General features: G+C 36.9%; 1 protein-coding gene across 1 annotated transcript; it reads right to left on the reverse strand.

Moving 5' to 3' along the window:
* Positions 1-1428: 1428 nt before the first annotated feature.
* On the reverse strand, positions 1429-16626 carry slc43a1a (solute carrier family 43 member 1a). Its single transcript, XM_084132710.1, has 16 exons — positions 16525-16626; positions 16354-16418; positions 10559-10716; positions 10191-10368; positions 9742-9797; positions 8597-8673; positions 6611-6703; positions 5394-5521; positions 5136-5233; positions 4891-5037; positions 4765-4797; positions 4544-4676; positions 4175-4304; positions 3505-3578; positions 3053-3176; positions 1429-2657 (listed from the first exon to the last, which is right to left on the reverse strand). The coding sequence occupies exons 2-16, from the start codon at positions 16356-16358 to the stop codon at positions 2466-2468; spliced, it is 1626 nt and encodes a 541-aa protein (XP_083988836.1). The 5' UTR covers positions 16359-16418; positions 16525-16626; the 3' UTR covers positions 1429-2465.
* Positions 16627-18506: the final 1880 nt, after the last annotated feature.

Consider the following 18506-nt stretch of genomic DNA (forward strand, 5'->3'; position numbering starts at 1 on the left):
AAAAAAGTCACAAATTTATATCGTCAGAATAATTTGGTTTAGCTCTAAACAGCTCTAATCTAAAACCTCTTAAAAAAAATGTAATTGAAACAGTCACACATTATTCAGTCAGGAGAGGGCAGTGTTGGACAAAAAACACACAGTAAGTCAAAAGAGTGTCGTGTGTGTGTGTGTGTGTGTGTGTGTGTGTGTGTGAGTGTGAGAGTGAGAGATGTTGCAACATTGCTCTAGACATTTCATTTGCTAAGAGCGGAAAACTTGCCTAATAAGAAGGCTGCACAAAATAACCGCTAGTATTAATGAACGAGGACCGCCAGACCGGGACGACATCTCCCCAGTGGTGCTGCTCAGTGCAGAGCCACATATTTCTGAGTAGTAGTGGTGGATCTCTCGCGTGCATTTGTGGAAGGTTTTGAGACTGTTTTCACTCCATATAGTGGGCTGGTCCCCTCTTCACAGGGCCTGGGACAACGTTTCTGAACGAGTAGTGCTTAGTAACTAGGCTGCAGGTCGTCAAAGTTAACTGACAGGGAGCATTCAAAGAGAGTAAAGCTGATAAAATCTAACTTTACTATGGAGTCGCACCTCGTGACCTGACAGACTAAACACGCGCACAAACGGGAATGGCCGTTTCTGAAGGCTTTGCTCTGTTTTTTCACCTGTAGATTAATTTTATGACAGTCTTTGCCATAATTTCTGACGTGATCTGAATAGATAAAACAAAGTAACAAAAACATTAACCTATTTATCAAATATATATTTATCTAGCAAAACGATTTGAATTGAGTAACTTTTATTGTCTGTTCATAAGCTGCTCCAAAATTAGTCTATGCTGAGAGTTTACTATTGGATAATTATTGCAGTGATTATTATGTTTCTGGCATGTTATATGTTTGGCAACTGTTACATCACAACATTTATTTCCATCAAGAGGTGCATACATTTTTGGTCCAGATCTTGTATTGACAATGCAAGAGTCCAGCGCTCTGTAAAGTCTCCTCCAGCACATCCCAAAGACTTTCACCTGATTTAAGGTCTGGACTCAGAGGAGACGATTCATGCGTGAAAATTATTCTTCATGATACTCCCAACCATTCTTTCACATTTTGAGCCTGATGAATCTTGACATTGCCATCCTGGAATATGGCCATGATGTGTCTTCCTATCATAATCACTATAATTAATATGATCCAATCAGCATTTGCTCATTTAAATCCAAACTTTTTTTGTCCGGGCAGTGTATTTAACATTATTTCTGTAATTGTAATTCCTGTGTAAACACACTTATATTCTAATAAAAAAATATAATATAATAAATAACAGTATATAAATAATCCTAAAATAACACTGCATAAACCACTAGATGGAGACATGCTCCATGAAGACGATAACAATCTCAGATAGAAGACTCAAGCGAACCATTCACAATAACTGTGTGCATATTTTTAATGTTTTTGGTATTTCAAATCTGCCATTCTTGCACTCGGTACATGGATACTCTCTTCCTCTCGCACATCTGCATCTCCAATAGTCCCATATGGCTTTAATGCCGTAAGATCAAATGGCTTTGGTTTCCCACATGTCTCTAAAATGATGACTTTAAATAATAACATAAGGCACTAGTTTCACACAAATAAATGAAAACTCATATTGACATTTGAAAGAGACCGCTGCATTAGTTCACAACTTTAAAAAAAAAACACCCAATCAACCCATACCACAAGCTTACGCAAATATCATGAATACATGTTGTATTATATACAAAGCATTAACAGCTCATACGCATTAAATTATAAAATGATGACACAATAACAGAAATACAAAAATGTAATTCCCTTTCAATGAAATGCACAGAGGGGAAAAAGCTGAATACACACTAAATTAATTTCTGCTGCTTTATAAAAAAAAACTTGTTAAATCTGCCTGAAATGTTTTTGCTTTGGGATAACACGTAATGTAGTGAACTAAAAGAGGAGAATAAAGTGATACACTTTAAAAAGCTCCATTAGCAGTGTCTTTGGTTTTCGCTGAAATGCTTGTGTTGATTGTCTCTCAAGTTTTAAATCATAGACAGAAAAACAGGAACTATAATACACACAATAATCAACACTCTTTCTGTTCTGTGAAGGAGAACAGACGCTGAACAGGCAGAACCGTTCCCTCTGTGAGTCCAGAGGTGGGCTGAGGTAGTCCATGTCCGTGAATCACAGCCAACGTGTGCGCAGTTCAATAAATATTCCTCTAAAAACTTGTGAAAGCATTGCTTTTCACAGGCAGATTTTGAGATTTTAAATACAGACACTCAGTAGAAGACAATACTGATTTGATAACCACATGTCTTGCATACAACAACAAAAAATGAAAAAGTTGCGTGTTTAATGAGGATGTCGGGAATGGCAGAGTTTGTCACATCTCCTGCCGATGCGGATGAAATGTGTAAAGTCCTGTGATGCTCCGTTATCGAGTTAAGCTTCCTGCGGGACGTGACCGTTGCTGTGTCCGTTGGTCAGAGGCTGGTTTACGGCTTGATCCTCAACATGAATGTGTCCGTTACCTTTTCCTTCAGCCCTCATCTGGCAAAGTTGTCTGCGGTGGAAGAGCAAGTATCCCGGCAGCAGGAAACCGGCCAGTGAGAAGATCAGAAGCCCCACGTTGATCTGATCGGATTGAAAGAGAATACATTTACCATATAAAATCGCATGATAGTTATTTGTCACTGAAAACACCCATAAACACAAGCCTTGCTGTCTACAGCCTACACTGAAGAAAAAGTTTTGTTTTAACATCCTAACTGAAACTTTTTCTTTCACAGAGCTTGTCACAATGCATTCTGGGTTTGCCCTCACCACAAAGGATTTAAATAGTCTTCCAATACAAGCATCTTAGAAAATGTAGAATTTATTACTTTTTGGAACGGGTCCATGATGCCTTAGATGCGGTCTAGGTAGGCAGCTCACTTCATTGAGGATTAGAGCTATAGATTTAAATAGGAACTGGATCTTCTGATTCTGGAAACTTACTAAATATAGCAGGTAAAAATTGCATTCCTTACCCAGTAAGCATCTCCATTCAGAGGTCCCAACATGATCATGAAGAGGGGCTGCTGCAGTAGAGCCAGCACAGCGCTGATCATAGACTGCAGCCCGGTGAGAGTGCCAAAATGATTGGACGGGTACCTGAGAGAGAGAGAGAGAGAGAGACAGAGACAGAGACAGAGAGAGAGAGAGATTTGTTTTGTGATTGTAATGAAGAGTTGTGGCATTTAAATGACAGGTGCATGTGTGACTTCGTTAGGGCATCATGGTCATTTGCCTGGGTGACACTAATGCCTGTCACTGGGTCTGAATTTTACACACTCAATGCTATACTTCACACACAAACAGGGTAAACCTGATCCTGTCAAGTGCAGTTTTAAGTGCAGGTCTGAGTCAAGCAGCCAAGTCTGAACTTGCCAGTGTGTTTAAACAACAGGTTTAGTGCATGTGTGTGTGTTTATGTACTTACACAGCAGCATACAGGCCTCCACAACAGGAGTGAATGAAGCCTCGAACCATAGTGTGCAAAATGAACGTCAGAATCTGGACAAAGAGAATGACAGTTATAAGAACGTAACCAGATGACTCATCTACTGTAATTAAGACAGTTTTTACCTAAGCAAATAAACTACCATTCAAAAGTTTGGAGTCAGATTTATTTAATAAACTTATTTGAATTACAATTTTGAATTCTGAATAAAATGTTGTTCTTTTGAGCTTTCTATTTATTAAAGAATCCTGAAAAATGCATCACGTTTCCACAAAAATATTTAGCGGCACAACTGTTTTATCGACATTGATGATAATGAGAAATACGTCTTGAGAATTAAATCAGCATATTAGAATGATTTCTTAAGGGTCATGTGACAATTCAGCTTTACCATCACAGGAATAAATTACATTTGAAAATAATTACAATAGAAAACATATTTCAATATTTCACAATATTACTGTTATTACTATATATTTTTTGTTCAAATAAATGCAGCCTTGATGAGTATAAGAGATTTCTTTCAAAAACATTTGGAAAAAACCTTAGCGACCCCAAAGGTTTGACTGGTGGTGTATATATAACATGATACTGGAATGTGAGCTTCTTAGCCTGCTAACAGTGTGAATGAGGTGGATTATGTTGTTACCTGCAGAGGCAGGCTGTCTATGAGTGAGAGGATTCCAAACAGAAGCAGCAGAACATTTGTGAAAGTGAAGGCTCTCATGGCATTGGTCAACTTCTGGATCGTTCTGTCACGCTTTGGTACAGCAACAGCTCTGGCAGGAGACAAGAAGTCAAAGAAGAATGATTTTTACAGAACGATTGTGACGCATATCCGGGTGAAACGGCCTCTCAAACAAGAACAAATGTAGGGCCAAGGGGAATTGATTGGACGGTTGTGGTTTGCTATTGGTCAATCTCATGTGAGTGACAGGTTGCGTCGCCCTCACGGCACGCCACTAAACACATCATCAGAGAAGAGACTACTGAGACCAGAAGAACTTCAATTCCTTACTCTTTTTCTCTCTCCACTGTCTTCTGATCCACCTCACACTCTTTCATCTTCCAGTCCATGATGTATCCAATCAGAGGACAGGTGACCAGACACAAGAGCTGCAGTGTGCCAAAGATGGACGCGTAGAAACTCACTGGAAGTTGAAATATAGTCACAATCAGCACATTTAATCACATTATCAGTTTCATTCATCAAACTAACAAAAGTTTGAAGGGTCTCACCTTTCTGCTGTGTCTCCTCCTGTTCTTCAAGGGCTAAACAAGACAGAAACGCATTTTAAGTCACCTGGACAGATGGCAGGTTTAATAAATACAGTGATAATGCACAAGCTGTGTTGCTTCACTTACGTTGCTTCTCTCCGTGGGTGACCATGAACTCAAGCATCTTGTTCATGGCTCCCATAAAGAAGATGATTCTCAGCTGAGTCATTCCCATAGTGATCAGACTCCACAGGAAGATGGGAGAGAACACAGAGCGACGGAACGGGACAGAAGCTGAGAAAAAGATTTCCAGGATGTTAGCTTCAGCTACACATTCACACAAGTGTAACAAAGTGTCTCAAAATGTATCGCTTCATCTCAAAGCGTCTCACGTTGTGTATCCGGAGCTACAGCAGGCAGTTTCTCGGTTTCTCCAGTCGCCTCTTCAACTGGAGACAATTTGTGTTTTTTAGCTGAATTCATCTTTTCCCTAATAAATGGTTGGAAAAGGAAGGAATAAGGAATTATTATTCAGAAGTTTAAAGGTGCCAGAGATTCTCTCTCAAAGAGGGTAAAAGTTAGGTAGGCTGTTTTTTAAGTATTCAGGTAATCATTGAGGGTTATATAGGTAACAAAAATGTTGGACTAACATAATCTCTTTATGGGTAGGAAACCCTTCTGCTGGCCAGTTCAGAAAACAGTTGAGGCACACCAGACCTGCCAGGCCGGCCCACATCCACATGATAACAGTAAACGACACCCCGGCATCATATATCAGCTGGAGAAAGAGAAAGAGACAAAGACAAGATGTAATATTGATGAGTTTTTTTCCATTTGCATGACATGCTTGAATGGTCGGCAAAAAAAAAAAAAAAAGATGTTGCTTGTCTGCGGCATCTGGTTGATGGTATTAGGTTTGAATGAGTAACAATATTGAATGTAACACTAGGTTCAGCATGACAAAATATCAAAGAACAACATGTTGCTAAATCCAGTTATAACAGAGGTCAGCATGTGCACTTCAGTACGACTTTTTTTTTTTTTTAAAGAAATCAATACTTTTATTTACCATCAACACATTAAATTGAACAAAAGTGAAAAGTAGAAAAAGATTTCTACTTCTTTTGAACCCTGAAAAAGAGTTATCACAGCAAAAAATAATGAGAACCTTTATAATAACTAAGCACCATTCATATTTGAGCATTAAATCAGCATATCAGAATGATTTATGAAGGATCATGTGACACTGAAGACTGGATGCTGAAAAACCAGCTTCGATCACAGGAATAAATAATATTTTAAAATATGTTAAAATAGAAAAGTTATTTTAAATTGTAATAATATTGCACAATATTACTGTTTTAATGTATTTTTGATCAAATAGGAGGTTTGGCCTTTACAAGAGACAAGAGACTTCTTTCACAAACAACGTATGAACACTACTGTACTTTCTAATCAACAGCAACATGACCATTTTGTCCAGTTTTCCCAACAAGGGTTGATGAAACCCTTCATCATTTTGATGAAAGAAATGATTCTGACTTTTTTTTTAGACTAACATTATAACATCAGATGTGTTTTAAATAAAATGTAAGTACATGGGGTCCATTCCGATTTCATGTTGGCATTAAAATGATTTAAAACTAAAGAATGTATTGAGTTCAAATTTGGCCGTACACAATCCCAGCTCAAAACCTGGAATGAATGAATATTACTTTTATATTCTGAAGTTTAAGTTGATGATTTCTACACACGTGCCACAGGTGTATCCGCTTCCTTCAGTCTGATGCAATGTTTCGTCAGAGGGTTTGTAGTGACTGTACTTGTCAAACTGGTATAACCTTTATTTACACACAAAAGAAAATACCTTGACTCCAGGGAAGGTGACAGCCGACGACGCGTACGAGCCAATCATCAGTGACAGCACAGTGGAGCTCAGGCTTCCAAACATGTTCGGCAGCTATCACAGGGAGAGAGGACGCCCACATCGTTATCAGTATAGGAAAATCAGAAGACGCTGCTGATTTGCAACACACAAAAACAGGAATAACTAGATTATTTTATTTTTTGAAAACAATGTGAGTGGTGCTTGCTTGACCATGGAAACACTCGCCACCAAGATGCTAAGGTGTTCTGGGTGGTTTCTCAATGACACAAGTCAAAAGTCAAGCGAACATCACTTGTCTAACCGCATCACATGTCTAACTGCAATTACGAGCAAAAGTGATAGAGATGCCTGACTTAAATACCAATAACAAAAACTTTGTGAGATATATATATGCTACTGTTAGCACGAAGTCCTGGCGTGGATTGTTTTCAAAGAACTCCCAAATTTGTTTTCCAAGAACTTTCCAAGCAGTGCTTCATTTTACAGACTCATGCAAACTAACAGGGATGTGCTAGTGTGTTTTACTACCCTGTGTGAAATGAAAAGGTCACAAACGCATACTTCTGAGAAACGGCACATTTATACTTCCTTGTGGTTTTCACACACAAACACAGAGTGGTACAACAACCTGAAGGAACTTGTTAGAGAAGGTTGGAAACCTTAAAGACCAGTGCAGTACCCAAAGGAAATGATATTTATTTATCAGATATTCATAGTTCAGGAAAGTTAATAGAGCTCTCAGTTGTGTTAATGGCAAGTATTGCTTCAGAAGTTTCAATTAAAATTCCTCAGACAAATACAAGTAGACATAAGAGACAATTACTGACGCACAGCTATAAATGCTATAATAACATAGTTGTGGAAAGAATAGCTAAGGTCATATGAAATGAGAGGTAAAGAGGTGCGTCGCTGGCATAACAATGGTAAGAAAACCAATGTGCCTGGATGATAGATCTCAGCATTGTTTATATACTGAAAAGAGGAGGGGGCCCAACACACGACCTTGAGGTACACCAATGGTAATTTAATCTTGGAAGAATCTGATAAGAAACGGTTAGGTGAATATTAGAATCTCTGAATTTTGATTACAGAGTTTGTTTGTTTTCTAAATCTGAGCATAGTGTGAGAATGTTGAGTGTGAGATTAGTGGGGCCCTTTGCTTAGAAGAGACGTCTGAAAAGGAGCTTTAAGCAAAACGTTTCCATCCGCTCTTGCCTTCATATCATTGCTGTCTAGGACAAAAAGGAGTTAAAGAGATCTCATTTGTGATTGGATTTTATTATGTGTAATGAGTACACAAAATCATGGAGGTCATTGACCTGCTGATCACAAGTCAGTTCAGATAACATCACAACAACGCATATTGTGGAACATGGTAAATATAGTGTTCAGTGCAATATCAGAACATGCTGTTATTGTCTCCATGCTGGTAGTAAATCACTGTCAACAAAGACGCAGAAAGTCTTATGCTATGTTTTTCTCAGAAGTGTGCATCAGGATCTCATTGGATAGAAAGCACCATGTGTTGTCTAGTGTAGGGCAGTGTGTACGCATACCTGAGCAGCGTGTGAATGCACAAGGGTAAGTCTGTTTTGGCATCTGCATCTGAGAGCAGCTGATATATATAGTCATTCTTTCCCACACCAGGTGATATCACTAAACCGATAGGAAAGTGTGGTACAATGTTTGTGCCCTTGCTCTGTTTCGGCTAGAGGTTGATGGGAGGGAGAGGGCGTCAGAGAAGGCGTGTGGGCAGTTTAGCATTCTGATTGGTGGGCACCGAAAAGGCCAGAATTTCTCCTTCGGTCATGTGCGTTGATCCTCTGACTGGCCAAAACACATAACACACATGCACACCCACGCACTTGTCTGGACAAAATAAACTTAAAAAAGCTTCATGTGACAGCTGCGCTACAAAACATCCAAGTAACCACAGGTGCGCTTTCACTTCTGTTTTCTTCTTACCGTAAGAGATGTGAAGGTCAGACAGATCCCTCCGAAGCCATTGAGTGACAGAGCCAGAAAAATGAGTGCAGAGAGGACTAGAACGAAAGGCACAGCCATTATTACACAGTTGAAACAGCTGTTTGGTCAACTGAAAAATGTGACAATGACTTGGATGACGCATTATATTTTATGTGTCCGCTGTATAGAGTAGCATACATATAAATTCTGAATTTACTACTAAATGCTACATTTGAGACTCTGTGTACAACTGTGAACATATATTTTACACAAAATGTACTTAAATAAAATAAAAATACTTAATAAAAATACTACTCCTGTTAATTCATCAAATCGGCTATTGCTAATAATCTGACAATGGTCAAATAATGGCTAATTAATTGGCTCTGCCAATATATCCCTTGTGCGTCTTTATGGACATTTTTGACTTTTTGCATATTTTTCAAATTTTAATCCCAGGGTCATTTAACTATAAAATGATGCAGTCTTAATAGGCTTTCGTTCTGTTGGCAAGGCTTCAAAATTTGGTACTGCAGTCAAACAAAATCTTACTGAAAGCAAATTTTTTGAGATATCAACTGCAAATTTGGAACACAACTTGTTTAGATTTATGGCTTTGATTTTCTAGCAGGTTTTGGTTCAGCATATTTTATTAAATGTATATTTTATATAAAATAATGTTCATAAATAATTTTCATAAACTATAACTTTTTGTTTCACTTTTTTAACTTTAGTTTTTTCCTTAAACAAAAATCTCGCCAAGGGTCAAACCTAAGTCTGTGCTTCAAACCTTCAGATTTGTATGACTTTTTTAAATTGATGCATAAGGGATATTGATCTATCATTGCTCTATATTTAAAGGCAGCAACAATTCATCAAAAAAAAGTTGACATCATTTTACAGTAGTTAAATTGTTTCTATTGAAAAAAATTTAGCAAACTAAATAAACAAATTTCTGAAAATAAAATTATGCTTTTTTTTATTTGATTTATTGAAATCCTCGACTGATTAATAATCAATTATCAAAATAGCCACTAATGAATTATAAACAAATTATAAACAATGTGTTGTTGAATGTTAAATGTTATAAAAAAAAATTAAAAACGAAAGACTCTTGCACATTCTTAATGTATTAGTTCGCTCACCTTCCGGTTGATAGGCTGATACAGACATGATCATACAAGAGACCGCAAAACACGCACTAAGAAAAAAATTAATACATGAATAATCGTTAATGAAACAAATACAGACCAAGATAGAAATACAAATGTGATCAGAGTTTGTACAGATACTGTACAATGAAATTCAAGCACTACTTTTTTGTTTTTAAGGACTACAATCAGAGATCTCTCTAATCAAACAAAATGGTACATATAAAGTGCAGCACATGCAATGACTTTAACCATTGAAAGGATACTATGATAGTGCTTTCCATATTCAAACCGGGCTGCAGAGTTGATTTTGCATCAAAAGATTGTTTTATCGACAACATTAAACACTATTTTCACATATATTGCCTGAAGATATATTGCCTGAAGATCATATGCACATATTAGTAAGCGATCAGAGCATAAGTGTGTATGTGTGTGTTCACCTTCCACAGAGGCGCAGTGGCCTGGGGCCGAACCGATCCATGAGAATACCCAATGGCAGTGTGGCAGCACTGAGCAGAAATGAGCCAATGGTGAAGCCCAAGTTCAACATTTCCTCCTGTTCCACACAGCTCAGCCATTCATCTGATTCGCTAACGTTCACACTCTCAGTCTTATTTTCTACAGAGAGAGAGAGAGAGAGAGAGAGAGAGAGAGAGATAGAAGGTCAATGAAAGCAAAAGACAGAGACACTTTATTAAGATTTAATGTCTCCACGCAGTTCAGGTTTCCCAGGAACTCTGGCTCCGTTTTCTTTTTGTGCTAGTGACTTGAGTTAGGGTGATTGTGTTTGACTTTTGTGACTGATTACCTGTACACAGGTGGGAGTAAAAGCCCTCTCTTTTGAGCATGATGAGCAGAGAGCCCCAGCCCAACAGCACAGCCGAACACAACAGATTCTCCAACACCGCTGTGACGGCCATCCACCAGCGCCTCCTGAACGCCTGTGTTAGAGAGGGAGCCATCCCCCTATGAAACAGAGAAAAAGAGGGTCTATTCAAACAAAATATATCAAGGGTCTGACAGTAAACATATAGTGGTATATTAAAAAAAATATGCAAATTCTGCCAATCTTCTGCCTAAGCAAACTTTACTATGACATAAGGTTCTTCGGCAGCATGACAGCAAATCTCTTATATGGTTGCATTTATTTGATCAAAAAATACAGTAAAAACAATATTATTGTGAAATATTATTAAAAACAAAAATAACTGTTCTATTTGAATATATTTTAAAAGGCAATTTATTCCTGTGATGCAAAGCTGAATTTTCAGCATCATTACACCAGTCTTCAGTGTCACAATCATTCTAATATGATTTGATGCTCAAGAAATATTTCTTGTTTACATCATCAATGTTGAAAAAAGTTTAACTATATTTAATTATCTAATTAATCTAATTAATATATTTGAGGAAACCATGATACATTTCTTTTTCAGGATTCTTTGAAGATTAGAAATTTCAAAAGAACAGCATTTATTTATAACATTATAAATGTCTTTACTGACACTTTTGATGAATTCAATGAGTCCTTGCTGAATAGAAGTATTAATATTTTTCAACAACAACAAAAATCCTACTGATCCCAAACTATTGAACAGTAGTATATGAATGATTTCTACTCGAAAATTATAGACCAGTTGCATTGACTTCTGTCCTGGCAAAATGTATGGAAAGAATTGTAAGCAAACATTCTGTTATTACTGTATCAGTGAGTTAGATTTTAGATCCATTGAAGTTTGCATATGGACCATAGAGAGGGACAGAATATGCCACACTTACTATTATTTTATAGTGAAGCATACCCAGAACTAAATGTTGTGCACAGGCACTTTTTATTGATTTTACCTCAGCTTTTAATACAATGCACTAGGTTCATTTGCTTTTGTAATGTGGATATAAATTCTGCATTGACATATTGGAAATCAAAGATTTCCTTTCAGATCGACCACAAAGTTTTTTTATCAAGTTGTCACCACTCTTACTCTCAATATATACCAATGAGTTATACATCTAGGTTCGGTTGCACCAGCCGTTCGTAAGTTCTTGCTTAAATTGGAACGTAAAGTCCACACTAGAGGCTTAGTAACTACTAGCTAGTTTGTAACTAACTCTGTACTTTATTTCGTTGCACCATTTGTTCGTAAGGCAGAACGTAGCTAATAGGTCGTAAGCTCTTCGTGAAGTAAAGCGTAGTCGCATAATATGACGTTTAGCCTCGATGATCCAATAGCAGCCCTCAAATACGTGAGCAGAAGTTGTGTTGAAATGCTGTGAATTTCAGTTTATCCTTCATTCTAACTTCTTTCGCCTCACTTAACTAACAGTAAAAATACGTTTCCATTAAATACGACACTTAATCATGAATAACATAAGTGTTTTTATATGTAACTAACATTCAGAAACTGTATGTGAAACAAATTATTATGGATAAATAAATAAGTAATGATACAAAAAAAACATAAGAAATAACATTTATTGATTATGACTGATTTTATGTGACATGCACAACACGGACCGATGGGACAGATGCACACAGCAGCGCTGTAGGATGTGTTGATCAGCCACTAACAAAGTTATCTATTCACATAATGTTCTCTCTTTTAAAATGTAAACGAGTTTAAATGTCATATTATCATATGTCTAAAGAATTGAAGTCTGTCAGGTAAAAGAAGAGCTTATTAATGCAGTTCAGTCTGTCTGATATTTTAGTCCAACCGCTACTCCTGATCGGAGGCTTCCGTAAATATTTAATTTATACGTAGAGTTACGCTTCAACTAAGTTTAATGGTGCAATGCAAAAATATTTAGTAGTGCATAAGTTGTATCTTAGTGCCCATTTACGTCAAAACTAGCAACAAGCAAGTAACAAGCATGGATGCGCAGGGAGTTCTTGGCCAGAACAGAACAATACCGCCAATCCTAACTGTATGCTAATTATGCTGTATGCTAATTATCAATCGTATTTGACGATAGTGGTCCTGACAGAAATGCGGTTGTTATTGAGGACTGGTGCAAATCGAGTGGTTTTGCACATAGTAAATATAAGGAAAACAAGATAACTGATCTTCAATGTTAATTATGTTAGTTAGGGAAACTAATGTTAAATTATTATACTGTTGAAATTGTGGAGTTGAAGTTTTAAGTATATGGGAACATATATGATACAAGTCTTAGTTTTGGTGAGAATGTAAACAATAATTTAAGGTTTCTAATTTAAGGTTTCTTATGCGTAAACTGAAGAGCTTTGATGTCATTGGCCGTTCACAGGACACGGCAAAAACCAAAAACTTAATGCGTTTGGCCGTTCATTTACACGGCAACAGCGTTTTGGGGGCCTGAAAACGTAAACTTTTGAAAATAGGTTTCAAAGTGAAAACGATACAGTTAACGTCTCCGTGTAAACTACAAAACCCCAACTTTGTGAAAACGGTGACGCATGTGCATTACTTGTTACTTTCCTCAAGTTCGATCTAACTAACTAGCCCATTTTTTTAGCTACAGGCACTATGAAATTAGTCTTAAGACATTGTAGTCTTAAGGTACATTGCTTAATCAAAAAAATATTTCAAACACATAGCTGGTGGAAATTTTCATGACATTTCAGAAATTGTTCAGTTGTCCACTTGGAAATTGTTAGTAGACATATTTAAAGACAAATTGTGAGAATGTGAGGCCTTCATTCTTGAAATCTCTGACAATTGTTGTGAATTGTAAAAGAGAGACACACCTATAACCATTTCCTACAACTTACTGCCAGTCAAAAGCTCTTTAAACAGGGGTGTGTCCAATCAATTTGCATTGGCTGCCATTTGTGAAACAACTTTAAAAACCACCAGCAATCATATTGTGATGTTGTGTAGCAAATTAGAACAATTAATTTGATTAATAAATCAGAGCTTAAAGGCAAGACAATTGTGTATCGTCTGATTAGAGATAATAAAAAAGTGAGTCCAAGTTTTTGTTTGTAAACCGGGTCAACTTATCCCATGACATGACTGCAAGAGATCGGTCATTATAACTTGGCAGGGGCGTAATTTGGGGGGGGGGGGGGGATGGGGGGGAGATAACCCCCCCAATATTTAAATCTATGCATTACAACCCCCCCAATATTTATACCATGATCACATGAAAAATATGCAGACCCAAACTTCAACCCCCCCAATGTTCAAACCAAATCTACGCCCTTGTAACTTGGATAACCAAAACACCCACTAACACACACACACATACACACACACACAATAAAGAGATAAGAGAAAGGGGGGTGTACAGGCAATACAAAGAGGGAGACAGAACCAGAGAGAAGAAACTGCAGGGATCTCAGCAGGACACTGATTCGGCGTGTTGTGTTTAATACGATTAGACGCAGTCCACTAGATGTCTTTGTCCTCAACACACAGGCTTATGGGAGGATTCTTTTTGTAACTCACACGGTGGCACGTGCTCAAAATAATCTCCACCGATATTCTCCAGAATGAGAGCAAGCAGGTTTCACTACCTGGCAGTTTCACAAAGAAAGAAAAAAGCCTTTCACACTTTTTTTTACCTTCAAGAGGATTCAGTTTAGGTCAGTTGCATGTGTGTTTGTTCACAGTGTGAGTGAAGACGGTTTGGGGTTTTCATGTTATCGCGTGTTTAGTGAAAACAGTAGGTATCTACTGTAAACCTTTTGGCACACAGGTATGTGAACCACACTGCTCACATTGAACAGTTAAAAAGTAACTATTGACAGTTCTGTCCAGTGAGTCATGCGACACTCGACTGGAATAATTCACGTTCTGTGTGTGTTTACAGGGGACCACTGAGGTCCTGTACGCCTGTTCATTACTCTCTGAGCAGAGAAAAGGAGGATGGCCCCTATAAAATGCTTATTCCAGCCCTGGGCCCCGGGAATTTTACAGTTGATGCTTTTAGTAGAGGATGCTTTATAATAAAGTTCAAGCACAAAAAGTGAGTGAAGTCTTGGGGAGCATTTCAAGATTGTAATATTTCACACTCTGGTGCTCTTCGGTCATTTTTAGAATTTTTTACTTGAAATGGTACAAAACTTGGTAAAGGTTTTGCCACTTGCTATGTGAACACAAAAACTAAAATCATGGACATGATTTGAAAAGGTTAAATGGTCCTAAAAAACAATTTGTCACACTTGTGCTCGTCGCAGTGAAAAATGACCGCATTGGAAATGAATGGGAGACGAATTAAGTGAAAACTTTTGGTACTGCGGCCAAACAAAATCTTATTGAAAGCTCATTTTTTGAGATATCAAGCTCAAATTTGGAACACAACTTGTTTAGATTTATGGCTTTGATTTTCTTGCCGTTTTAAAGTAAAACGTGTTTTTTGAAAATATATATCATATAAAAATTGAAAATAATATTTTTGTGCATTTTTCATGACAAATTCTGTGACTTTTTTAAGTTCACTCTATGTGAACTAAACTAAACTAAGTTTGTGCTCTAAACTAAAGCATTCAAGACTTACGACAGTTTAAGTTGGAAATTTAATTTTCAGGTCTATATGCTCAAAAAGTGAATAAATGGATTATAAAATATAATGTATAATAAAATTATAAATATAATTCAGTACCACAAAATCCCCTAAAAATACAAAATCAAACATTATCAAACTAAAATATAGTAGGCCTACATTCATTTAATTGAAATAAAATGTGGTCATTTTTTACCTCTGGTGGGTTAAATGTGCCCTAACTTTCCATTTGAATCAAATCCTTAGAATCCTTTATTCTCTCTGGTAGTAATAGAATTAAATATTGTCCTGCTGAGGAATCGAATCTTTTAAATGGACAAATCTTCCATGATCCAACACAGTAACCGAACTGAGTCTTTTTGAAACTTTCTTAAAGTATTGCATCATGACTTTTAAAATCTGAACAGACTGTAAAACACTAGGCATCAAATGACTGAGGATCAAAATTTGGGTAGCGTGTTCCTCCATCATTAGAAACTATGGATTTACATCGTTCGAATGGCATTAATCGAATCGATTCCTCAATGAAGATCTATCAGTGAGACACTTGGCGGGGGGAAATGGTTTTCTGGTCTGGGCAAACTCTTTCCGGAGCCTGAAACGCTGAGTTTTGCCCACGCTGTATTTTCCCAGAGGACAAAGGGCTTAGCTTTCTCGGCGTGTCCCAAGGAGAAACAAATGTAGGGTCTACTCTCTCGACGGGATTAAACAAACACACTGTTCTTCCTCAGCCGGTGAGATGCTGAAGGTCGCGCCATGTGTTCCACGACTACAATAAGTTACAACACGCCTCTCTCACGCGCAGTCTAAAGTAGAAAGTTAGCTCATACAAAATACATTTGCGCTCTTTTAAAATACAACAAGCGGACATTTTCCGTTAAAAAAAAAAAAAAACATATATTTTTTATTTTAAGTAAACTCGGGAAACTCATTAAAAGCAGAATTCAGATTCAGAACTCGCCACGTGTCTCTATTTGTAGTTACCAAAGTCTCTATTTGCATTAAGTTAGCCTAAAGATGAACCCACCAACCTACACAACGCGTTTGTTCCTTAATCTTTTACTTTTATTTTTTTTTTAAAAATATGATGAATGAAAATAAATTGAATTGACTTACTTCATTTCTGTATAATTTCCTAATGTCAACTGTGCGTTGTTTCCTGGTTTCCTCTGGTTTCGGCGCTAAAAAAGATTAACGTTACAGATATTACCAATTCTCCTGTTGCCGCCGAAGTCAACTCGATAGTGGAGTTATCTGGCCTGAGCTTCTGTTTCTTGTGTTACTAACCTCCTATATTTAACAATGATGGATAGAGTATGATGAGTAACACCCTCCACGCTGTTTCCTTTTCTTCTTCTCGTGCTCGCTCGCTCCTCAGCTTGTGGGCGTTTGTCTTTTTGCATTCAGTTACTGTACTTAACGTTACATTACTATAGGCTACAATACCCATACAAGATTAGTTAGTTACACAATAGTTAACAGTTATTACTGTGACAATCCTAAATTAAAACAGAATATCCCTTAAACATTTAAACCTGTCTGCTGTTTTGTTTAGGCTACTTCTACATCAGTTGTGGCTATAAAGAGGCTGTAACTTAGTAACTAGCCGTAACTATAGCATTTTAATGAACAGGGTAACCATGGTAATTTTAAGAGTTCAGTTTGAAAGATTAAAGCCATGTCATAATTATTCAACGCTGCTGTTTTTAAGTCACTTATTTGTACGGTACAGAATTGTATTAAAACACACAATTAAGCCTTTGGAGGACAAAACTGAATTATAGCTTGTTCTGTTATAGCCTAGGGGGGAGCAGGGCACAAAGTAATGCTTTTTGACTTTCTCAGTTTGTGTATATCTACTTGAGTATTTATTTTTTCCCACATTAATTTCCCACATGTCTAGTACAATTATGTGGTTTTGTTTTATTAATACAGTATATACTTTTTTCTTGATATACCCCGAAAGAATGGAAGTGAAATGTGACAACATGCCCCATAGGTGGGGTACATTGTAACATGACCATATGACAGCTTAAAATGTTATCTGATCTAATAAAAAAATATACAAGACAAACTAAAATATTTTCTAAATAAAATACAATTATTAACTTTTTCATATACAATAATGCCATTTTTTAATAATTAAATATAAACTCATTTTTGAGTTTTGACTACGAACACAGGAAAACACAGCTATACAACATAGTTCAAAACAAATAAATAATGAGTAATTTCTGAACATTGACTCTCAGTCTTTATTCACCTTTTTCTCATGTTTTCTCAATAGAATTAATAAAAGTATAGAATATAATAGCATATTTCTAATAGGGGCACATTGTAACGCAGTGTGACAACATGCCCCACTGGGATTTAAACCCGGCTAGTGTCTTCTGCTAGTTAGCGAAGCATTAAAGAACTATCTCAACTGTTAAATAACATATTGGAGATTCAAATAATATCAGATTTGTCTAATTTTAAATAAACACAAAAAATAGAGATGAAAAATTCACTTAAGTAAGAAATTTACTTATGGATATCTTCCAAAATATTTTTCATTTTGGCGCAATTTTTTCTCTATATAGTGTTGATATGGCAACTAGTTAATGTATTTATAATGCTAGTGTGGAAGTATTTAAAACAAGTATGTTACAACTAGCCTCGTGTTACGTTGTGCCCCGCGCTCTCCTACATGTAGCCCATGCATGTGCTAAAGTTGAGTAGCAAATATGGTCAAAAGAGCTCTCACAAAAGCTAGAACAAATTGTTTATTTAATATAGAGAACATCTGAAAGTCTATGGCTACAAGAAGATTTCCAAAACACTAACAACACAGCTGGCAGCCTTCTTCATAAGTTTAAAATGTGTTGTACCAGGAAACCTTTGAGGGTTTTGAAGAAAAGGCACAATATCATTAAGGGAAATAAACTGTTTGATCAGAGCAACTGAGAAAAGCCCTCAATTTACTGCCAAAGACTGGCGATATGCCCTGATGAAAGGAGGAAAAAACATTTCAATTAGAGATGCACAAGCCTTCATATTGGGAGATCTTGCTGAATGCTACTCTTGACCAAGAAGAACACAAAAGGCCGACTTGAATATGCTAAAATTGATTTGGATATATCTGTGGAGTTCTGGAAGAATGTTTAATGGATTGATATGACCAGACTGGAACTTTTTGGGGACCCATGGATCAGCAAAGCTTCTGAGCAACAGCATCTCCATTGGTCAAACATGCAGGTGGTCCAGTATTATAGGGGTGCTTTGGTGTT

Source organism: Abramis brama (genome assembly GCF_963993115.1).
Source record: "Abramis brama genome assembly, chromosome: 13".
Lineage (NCBI taxonomy): Eukaryota > Metazoa > Chordata > Actinopteri > Cypriniformes > Leuciscidae > Abramis > Abramis brama.

Excerpts from the sequence above, each read along its gene's own strand:
- slc43a1a (XM_084132710.1), bottom strand. Across the intron at positions 10,369-10,558 it reads TTACTCCCACCTGTGTACAG|AAAATAAGACTGAGAGTGTG; the intron begins GTAATCAGTCAC and ends CTCTCTCTGTAG. Across the intron at positions 8,674-9,741 it reads ATCAGCCTATCAACCGGAAG|TCCTCTCTGCACTCATTTTT; the intron begins GTGAGCGAACTA and ends CTTTCGTTCTAG.